The sequence below is a fragment of the Palaemon carinicauda genome, chromosome 35 (genome assembly GCF_036898095.1).
Source record: "Palaemon carinicauda isolate YSFRI2023 chromosome 35, ASM3689809v2, whole genome shotgun sequence".
In the NCBI taxonomy this organism is placed as follows: Eukaryota; Metazoa; Arthropoda; class Malacostraca; order Decapoda; family Palaemonidae; genus Palaemon; species Palaemon carinicauda.
The window spans coordinates 18,090,853-18,100,852 of record NC_090759.1 but is presented as its reverse complement, the minus strand read 5'-3'; the positions used below and the strand labels follow the sequence as shown (position 1 = coordinate 18,100,852).

The 10,000-nt window shown below is 37.2% G+C and overlaps 1 protein-coding gene across 3 annotated transcripts in view; it reads left to right on the top strand.

Moving 5' to 3' along the window:
* The window catches only part of LOC137627398 (glutamate receptor 1-like), a 36,828-nt gene that overhangs the window by 9,025 nt on the left and 17,803 nt on the right, over nucleotides 1-10,000 (top strand). For all 3 annotated transcript variants that reach the window (XM_068358483.1, XM_068358484.1, XM_068358485.1), the window contains exons 2-4: nucleotides 7,915-8,029; nucleotides 8,464-8,588; nucleotides 9,173-9,286. In XM_068358483.1, coding sequence (XP_068214584.1) covers nucleotides 7,963-8,029; nucleotides 8,464-8,588; nucleotides 9,173-9,286 — 306 coding nt within the window. In that variant the 5' untranslated portion in view covers nucleotides 7,915-7,962. The remainder of the gene's footprint in view (nucleotides 1-7,914; nucleotides 8,030-8,463; nucleotides 8,589-9,172; nucleotides 9,287-10,000) is intronic.

The window sequence follows — 10,000 nt, the reverse complement described above, 5'->3', positions numbered from 1 at the left end:
GCAGGTGTAAACGTCAGGGGCTCACGTCATGGTTGACATACGTCATTCTACGCCTAGTTGCCAGGTCTTAATTTCTGTTCTCGCCATAACCACAGAATTTAGATGACATTTCTCTATATAAAGTAAGACAATACTGCGGAGTAGATGCTTGAATCCATTTTTCTTAATTAGGTCGGTGTCTCAAACTCTGGTGGTTTCAGTTTCACATTAATCAGAAGCCTAGTTCATTAGTTATATTAAAAAAAGAGGGTGTCATGGTCCGTGAAATACACAGTAGGTGTAAAATCTGTTTGAGTGACCAGAAACTAATAACATTTTGCAATGGTGATTTAAATAAGAAAAATTAATAAGTTTTTCATCATGTTTCAACTCAGATATTGAGTGGTTAATACATTCATCCATACTGTATAATTTGTATATCTAGTATTTAGTATCATGTTTATAGGGTTTTAATCACTAGGAAGAAAATCAATAGTCTTATGAACTGGTCGTATTACGTTACGAGTACGTTTCAACCTTAGAAACTTTTCATGGAATTTTTGAATAGCATAATAAAATCAAACCTTTATTTTAGTTTATTATAAATTCTTGTATTAGAACTTTGTTTAATACAAAAAATAAATCGGCCCAAAGTCAGTTGTTTTTCTCTCATTTTTTTAACATTTCCTTTTTTGTAAATCCATTATAATGGAATATTTTCTCGAGTCAGACTGACATAGATCATGGAACGAAAGAAGGCAAGAAAAAGTTAATATATACGAAATCATTTTGTATTTTAGTTTACATTAGTCTTGTATAAGTTATATTTATTAGTAATGATATGCTATAAAAAATTTTATTAAAAAACATATATTTTTTCCCGAAAATATATTACATATGATGGACAAGGAAATATTCGGAATGTGTTAAATCTCGGTGTGGATTAGTGTAAATGGATAAGAAACTGTTAAAGAGAAGCCACAAAAACTTGACCTTCAAAGCATTTGAAATGCTTCCATGGAATTCATTAAGAAATATATACCACAGCAACAACTACTACTGCTATTATTATTACTACTCTACTATTATTGTTACTACTACTACTACTACTACTACTATTATTATTATTACTACTGCTCTTATTACTACTACTACTACCACTACTACTTTTATTACTACTACTGCTCTTATTATTACTACTACTACTACCACTACAGCATGCTAGAAGTCATGAAAAGCCACCCAATACGAAAAATATAATCAGGAAAATAAACTCTAAAAGAAAAAATTCACAACTTCGAATCGAGGCCAATAACCAATTGAAATAAAACGAGTAAGAGATGAAATGCATAATTCAATTTTTGTTTCTTTTAATTAATTGGATTTTACTTCTCCTTTAACAACAAATTGGTTGTATTTTCCCAAGTCACTAACTATTAATGGAAGATTGAGAATAAGGATTTCAAGTGTGAAAGGATGGGTTGGTTAACTTGAAAGTAAGTCAAATTTGATGTAAATAGTGTCAGAAAAGTGTAGGATAATTGAAAGATAAATGAAGTTGATGTTAATGATCGTTCGTGACGTGAGATCATCTAATGTTATTGTGAGAATGCAAATATGTTAATGTCTCTCTCTCTCTCTCTCTCTCTCTCTCTCTCTCTCTCTCTCTCTCTCTCTCTCTATATATATATATATATATATATATATATATATATATATATATATATATATATATATATATATATATATATATATATATATATATATGTTAATGCTCTATTCTTCTATTGCTTAACGTGAATGATGGAGAAACACAATTTTGACACGCACATATAGTTCTTTATTAGATCCATGACGTTAATATCGATATGGTTATATTGTTAGGAGTTTATACATGTAGACTTGACGTATGTAGCATAACTTGAAGTGATGTGAAGTGACGTGATGTGGTTCAATTACTATGGATAAATGAAAAAGAAATCAACGTATAAATAATATGCTAATGTACACAAAATTATTAAGTTAAATAACTAAGACTGATAGAAACAATATGCAAAGCTTAATTAAGTAAATTATGCATGTATAACTGCTAATTACAAAAAGGTCATACACAAAATCAATATAATTAAGGCTCATCTAAAGGCATACGTTATGTAACATGTAGGTTTACAAATGGGAAAAGATGAATCCGTTATTCCAAAACAGTATATAATAGGCGTTTACTTACAATTGTGTTCCTATAACAAACGGTCCAAATATTCCTCAATAAATACCAACTTTCGTTATATTCGTTCTGTATGAAATCACTTTTTAAACTGATAAGTTTTCTCATTTGTTTACAGGAAGACACAGTAGATTACCATAAAGTTCACGTGACGGAGAACTATGCGTAAATTAGCTAAAACAACCCAACACCAAGTAAACAATTCATATGGCCGAGCATAGACTCGAACCAGCAAACTACCACACAGCAAACCTTAACATTAACCATCGCGATAACTAGACAACAAACATTATTTACATTTAATCGTTGGGCATCAACATACTCGACCTCTAAATCATATGATTTACAAAAAATATAAGATGCACAACTAATATTTCATTTCATACTACAATACGTGAATAGAACATGAATAAAACAAGCTTAAGGAACGAACATTAAAACGATAAACACAACAAAATAAAAATGAGTTTGACAAACAGATATGAACTAGAAAATATATCAATGTCATATAGTGTCTCTGGATAATATCTATAACACTTGATCTTCTTTTGGAAGCAAGAGTACGAGCTTGCTCACTGGTCTGTGCAATTCAGAAGATTGGGTTCGAAGTTTGACGCTTCTCACAACGCCTCTGGAGTCTGGCAATACCTCTGTTACACGTGCTAGTGGCCAATGAAGTCTTGGCGTGTTCTCGTCTTTCAGGAGCACGATGTCACCTTCCCATGTATTTCGTTGTTGTTTGTTCCATTTGGGGCGTTGCTGCAGGCTGACTATGTACTCCCTTTTCCATCTGGTCCAGAACAAGTCCGACAAATATTGTACTCTACGCCACCTTTTTTTGGAGTACACATATTCTGGTTGCGAAGGTCCTGGTATTAATCTCTTGGGTGACTTCATATGGAGGATTTGACTCGGACTTAGTGGTTCCATGTCGTCAGGATCATCAGAACAGGTCGTGATCGGTCTTGAGTTCACAATATATTCTACCTCGCAGAGTAGCGTGCGGAATGATTCGTCATCGAGGCGAGTCCCATGGTCGAAGAATAGCGCAGATAGAACTTTCCGAATGGTACGGATCTGGCGCTCCCATACGCCGCCCATGTGCGATGCCATAGGTGGGTTGAGTTTCCAGTCGATATTCATGTACAGTAGTTTGTTTTGGATTTTGTTTTGGTTTAGATCTGACCAAGCCTTGTTCAGCTCATTCCGGGTTCCGATGAAGTTGGTCCCGTTGTCGCATCGGATTTCTTGTACCGTACCTCTACGGGCTATGAAGCGTTGCAGGCAGTGAATAAAGGAATCCGTTTCGAGACTGTTAGCAGCTTCCAGATGAATGGAGCGACTGACAAGACAGGTGAATATGACGCCGTAACGTTTGAGCTCCTTGTGGCCCTCTTTTATAATGAACGGCCCGAAAAAGTCTACGCCTGTGAATGTAAATGGTGGAGCTGGCTCGAGACGATCTTGAGGTAAGTCAGACATTTTTTGCTCTTGGCATGGCTTTCTTATTTTTCTGCACGTTATGCATTTGTGGAGTTGACGTCGGACAGCAGAGTTGATTGAAACAATCCAAAAGCGTTCTCTAATTGCTGCAATGGTGTGATTTCTACCAGCATGGCCAAGTTTTTCATGAGCATCTCGTATGATTAGAGTGGTGATGTGCGAATGTTGTGGAAGTAGCATAGGATGTTTCACATCAGAGTCCATTGCGGCTTTCGAGAGGCGTCCTCCCACTCGCAGAGTTCCGTCGATGAGCACTGGGTCGAGACGGAATATCGTACTTGTTTTTGGTAGCGAGTGTTCTCTCTTGTCTTCTTTCGTGGTTGTTTTCTTGAGTTTCTCGACCTCGTTTGCAAAGGTGATCTTTTGCATTTTCTTCTTTTCATAGAGTGCTAGTTTGATTGCAAGGATCTTATTATTTGGCACCATTAAGTTCTGATTCCTGAAAGGGAGAGGGATCTCAAAGTGACCGTCTTTAAACACGACATTGCTTTCGGCCTTCTTCATGAATGTAGTATCCTCTGGAGACAATCCTTTCTCTCCAGGATACCTTGCTACCTGGCTGTCAATAAAGTCACTTTCCAGAATATTCTGTATTCTGTTTGGGGAGAGAATTTCAGTAGCCTGCTCAATGTCCTCGGTCACAATGCGATTACTGTTTACTCGATGTGTAGACGTTACACTGTTGTCTTCTACCAGGGAGCTGACTGTCCATCCGTGACGATACTGCAGAGCGAATGGGCCTTTGCCGTCTGTTGATATGATTTTCAGAGGCTCCATTGCTAGTGGGCAATTACTGCCAATCAGTAGACCGATGTCTATTTCTGGCATTATTTCAGGAATCGATTTCGCCACGTCATGAAGATATGGCCAGCGTCGTAACAGTTCTGGACGGGGTATTTGATCATAGCTCACTGGAATTTCTTGTCTGGAATACGTTTTTGGAAGCAGTATACCATTCTGGCCGTTTATATCACTGACAACGAGATCCTGGACAAGGTAGCTTTTGACTATGCTTTCCCCATGCATAGTTTTCAGACGCAGATTTGTTTGAACACCGGAAGCTTGCAAGTCATCTTTCAGTTCTTCTGATAGGAAGCACCCTGTGCTTCCTGGGTTATAGAGGGCGTAGGTGAGAACTTCTCGGTTGGTTCCCCTCTGCTTTAAACGAACAGGTATTATTGGTTGAAGAACCATGGAGGAGTCATGAGAAATAACGTTGCTGGTAGCGGTATCTGGAGGGTTTTGGCTGGATTCCTCTGTACGGTTTTGAGAATATGAAGATCTGTCAGAGTAGTCCGACCTCCAAGGTAGTTTGAAGCCATCTATATGCATGGCCGTAGGATGACCTTTGCCACATTTGTGACATTTTCGCTTGTTCATGCACCCCTTCGATGTATGATTCAGACCATAGCAACTGAAGCATCTACGCTGCTCTATAATAAACTTTCTTTTCTCTTCGAGAGATTTCTGCCTGAAATCTGCACAGTTATCCAGATCGTGATTTTTGCTGCAGTAAAAACAGGAGGGCGACCTAAAACCACGAGTTCTACTTTGGCTCTCATGATTAACTTGCATAGCAAATGCAGATTCTGTTGGTTTCCCTTTTGATGGTTTACTAGAATTCAGTTCTCTATGCATTGCTTCTTTGCCGAACACTGGGTCATTGACACACACTGCTGCGTTAATAACAAACTGGACAATGTCACCAAAGCACGAAGACCTGTTCTCGAGGAGTCTGCGGTTTGTGGCTTTTTCGCGCCATTTATTCTGGAGATAACTTGGCAATTTCTGGACTACCACCTGCAGGTTTGGTGCATGATCAAGAACAGCCAGGTGAGTAAGTGTTTGCATGGCGCTGAAGCATTTTAGCAAGTAATGCGAATATCTTTTCAGACATTTCCCTTCGTCTGGTTTTATCGGCTTCCACTCGTTTAGTTGTTTCAAGTATGCCAGGGATACTTTATAAGGATCACCATACTCTTGTTGTAGCAACTGTCTTGCCCGACTATATCCTTGGTCTGCCTGCATGTATATACAGCTGCTGATGAGGTCCTTAGGTTCACCGTCTGTATGCTGTAGAAGGTAGTAAAGTCTGTCGCTGCTGCTGGCTGTTCTAGAGGAGATCCTGGTGTCAAACGCCATTATGAAGTCACTGTATTCCAGAAGATCACCGGTAAACTTGGGAACTTGCGGTGCAGGCAAAGCTAGAGCTGTGGCGATACCACTAATCTGCTGCTGTATGGTGTTAACTGGAGGTGAATTAGGCAGTGGATAGGGTGCACCAAAGTTACTGTTCACAGGTATATTTACAGGCGGATACGTATACTGTTCTAGATTTGGAAACGTTGATGACTTGGCATTCGAAGCGTTGACTGGAGTTGCAAGAGTGTTAGTAACAGTCTCTGAAGAATTTCTGGGAACAAATTCTTGTGCAGTGCTGGGATTTAGACTGGGTAAGCTGGCACTATTTTCCTGGGTGACAGGGAGTATAACCTGGTTAGCCATATTGCCACCCCTAGCCGTGATAGCACCTTCACTCGCACAAATTCCAGGGGCAGCTACACTAGGTCCAGCAACCATAACATTCACGTCTTGATGGTTGGCTCGTTGCACAATAATGCTGGTATGTGTCTCATTGTCTTTGTTACCAATATTGTCGTCGCCAATGTCATTTTCGGTTTCTGCAAAAACACGTGCTTTTGCTCGAGTCTTGGCTATTTCGATATCCAATAGAATCTCTTCTGTCTTTGCCTCCTGTTCCTTTTTCTTTGTCACAAGTTCTTTTTCGGCAAGCAACTCGGCGAGGCGTGCTTTGGCTCGCACCTTTTCGGACGTAGCCGATTTGCCAGAAGGAAGGGAAGAAGGCCGTTTGGAAGAACGTTTTGAACCAGATTGGCTTAAAAGACTCTCCAGGTCTTCTTCAAGTCGTTTTTCGTTTATAGCTATCCATTCACCAGTATGGTTCCGGAATTGCAGAATGCTAATTTCCTTGGTCTCATATCTGGACAATTCCTGGTCCTCCTCCAATTCGTCTGAGATGTTATCCATGACACAATTGAAGTTTTCTTTGTACTTATCGAAAGCTTCGTTATATTCTTCTAGACACATTTTCACCAAGTGCAGGTTGTCCGGATTTGACATGAGGCCTATGAGTTCGTTGCGTTTTTTCGTTACGTTGCCAAGTGATGATCTCAATTTATTTTTCAATGTTCGAATATCAACTGTCGTACCCGATTTTTGGTCCGGAGCACTATTCTGAACGGTCTCATCAGACGACGCCATCTTGTCTGTAGTTGTTTATAACGGGCAGTAATTCCACTTCTTAAGACTCACGTATAAGAGTTATTATAGAATTTCAGCGTGAGTCGTTGATGGTAGTTTAACAATTTAATTGAACGATGTTAATGCTCTATTCTTCTATTGCTTAACGTGAATGATGGAGAAACACAATTTTGACACGCACATATAGTTCTTTATTAGATCCATGACGTTAATATCGATATGGTTATATTGTTAGGAGTTTATACATGTAGACTTGACGTATGTAGCATAACTTGAAGTGATGTGAAGTGACGTGATGTGGTTCAATTACTATGGATAAATGAAAAAGAAATCAACGTATAAATAATATGCTAATGTACACAAAATTATTAAGTTAAATAACTAAGACTGATAGAAACAATATGCAAAGCTTAATTAAGTAAATTATGCATGTATAACTGCTAATTACAAAAAGGTCATACACAAAATCAATATAATTAAGGCTCATCTAAAGGCATACGTTATGTAACATGTAGGTTTACAAATGGGAAAAGATGAATCCGTTATTCCAAAACAGTATATAATAGGCGTTTACTTACAATTGTGTTCCTATAACAAACGGTCCAAATATTCCTCAATAAATACCAACTTTCGTTATATTCGTTCTGTATGAAATCACTTTTTAAACTGATAAGTTTTCTCATTTGTTTACAGGAAGACACAGTAGATTACCATAAAGTTCACGTGACGGAGAACTATGCGTAAATTAGCTAAAACAACCCAACACCAAGTAAACAATTCATATGGCCGAGCATAGACTCGAACCAGCAAACTACCACACAGCAAACCTTAACATTAACCATCGCGATAACTAGACAACAAACATTATTTACATTTAATCGTTGGGCATCAACAATATATATTTATATATATTACCTTTTTTCCAGTTTCAATGGCGATACAGCTAGCTGGTCGCAACTAATACTACTACCAACATGAAGGAAGCGTCTGTTAAATTCTGGACAATCCTTACGTTGCTTTCAAGAGCCTTCAGTCTCAGAGGTGAATGTTAAGAAAAATACACACACTCACACACACACACAATCACACACGCATATATATATATATATATATATATATATATATATATATATATATATATATATATATATATATCTGTGTATGTTTGCATGCATGTATATATATAATTGAAAAATATATTTATATTTCTGTTTATATTTATATGTATATATATACTGTAAACATATATTGAAATTTTAACTCACAAATAGCCCATTAATAACAATTTCTTTTAAATTTCAAATCATAAATAACTCGCTAATATCAAGTTCTCCATTATTTGTGCATAACATTTTGCCAAAGAGAATTATAGGCGATAAAAACACCAACCCTGACTGTTATTCAAGCCCAAGCCTTTTTGTTGAGGTGATACTAGGTTGACATAAGACTTCTCCAATCGGCTTTTTTCTCTTTAGGAGAAATTGAAGTACTGTCTGCTGCGCAAAATGCGGCATCTGCTGTGCTTGGGGCTTCATCTTGCCCTGGGTGTTCCGTTGTCTACGTCACCGACGGCACGGCTTCTTCCACTTCTCTGTACCAGGTTTGACACAAGGGGGTTATCAAAACTCCTTTGGCCCTTAACGGACCTATAGATGTACTGTATGTGTTGGTGTTCTTCTTCTGTATGTTAAAATTGTCTATTGTAGAATTTTTTTTATTTAATATTTTGTTGGATATAAAATAATTTTTTCGACAAGTATATATTTTAGTTCCTATATCTCTATGTATTTCTAATTCTTTTAAGTATCCTTGTACTTTTCCTCCTGAACAATATGCCATTTAATAACAGGCCATTAGGAATACCCTTTCTGTGTTAGGATACCTTAACGTGGTGAAAGGGTTTGTGTATCACCATGATCAGCAAAGCTATACTAGGTATGAACACCCATACTAGATTGGTTTGCGGTGATCAGCAAGTCTCCCACTTGTGGAGTGATGAAAACTGTCCTTACCCTAGACGTGAATAAGAACATGTCTGAGGCCTTTTTCCTGCAGTAGAATAGAAACGGCTGCATTTGTTGCTGTTGTAAGAAATGCATAAGAAGGAATATAGGGCTGTAGTGAAGTAGATTAATTGTAGGGGAAGGAATTATTAGTAAAGCACTTTGAACTTCCCATGCGCAGATGATTGGTTCTGTTGAAACGGATTCCAGTATCGCGGTCTTTGAAGTGGCCTGGAAAGACCGGAACACCACGTCTGGCCCAAGACTAGAAGTTCCTCTTGATCTCATAAATAAGGTAATCTTTTCTGTGAATGGTATCTAAAAAAATCGGGTATTTTTCCAAATTCTGAGTAAGGCACTACTGGTTTATTCCACCAATGCTGTTAATGTGTTAGTTACTAAATACTTTTGCTTTATTTTTCTTATTGTTCCATTGCCATTTTTTCCTTTATTGAATTACTAGTGTACGCGACCCGTCAAAAATGACAGCTGAATATTTAGATAGATGTGCACACACGCTCACGCGCAGGCAAACAGATTCAGCGTTTCTCACCTTTTCCGATTTTGTAGCCATAACACGCTAGTTTGGACAATTTGTGGGAGATCTATTTTCCGAATGGTTGCCGTTCACTGTAACAGAAACATACACGCACACACACACACACACGCACACACATATGTGTGTATATATATATATATATACAGTACATGTATATATATATATATATATATATATATACATATATATTTATATATACATATATGTATATGTGTATATATATATATATATATATATATATATATATATATATATATATATATATATATATATATATACTAATATGTATATGTATATATATATATATATATATATATATATATATATATATATATATATATATACATACATACATACATACATACATACATACATACTCTATATTATATATGGGAAATTCTCCTTCCAATACACCCGGCCCCCAAAACGTGTCAAGAATAATGAACTCCG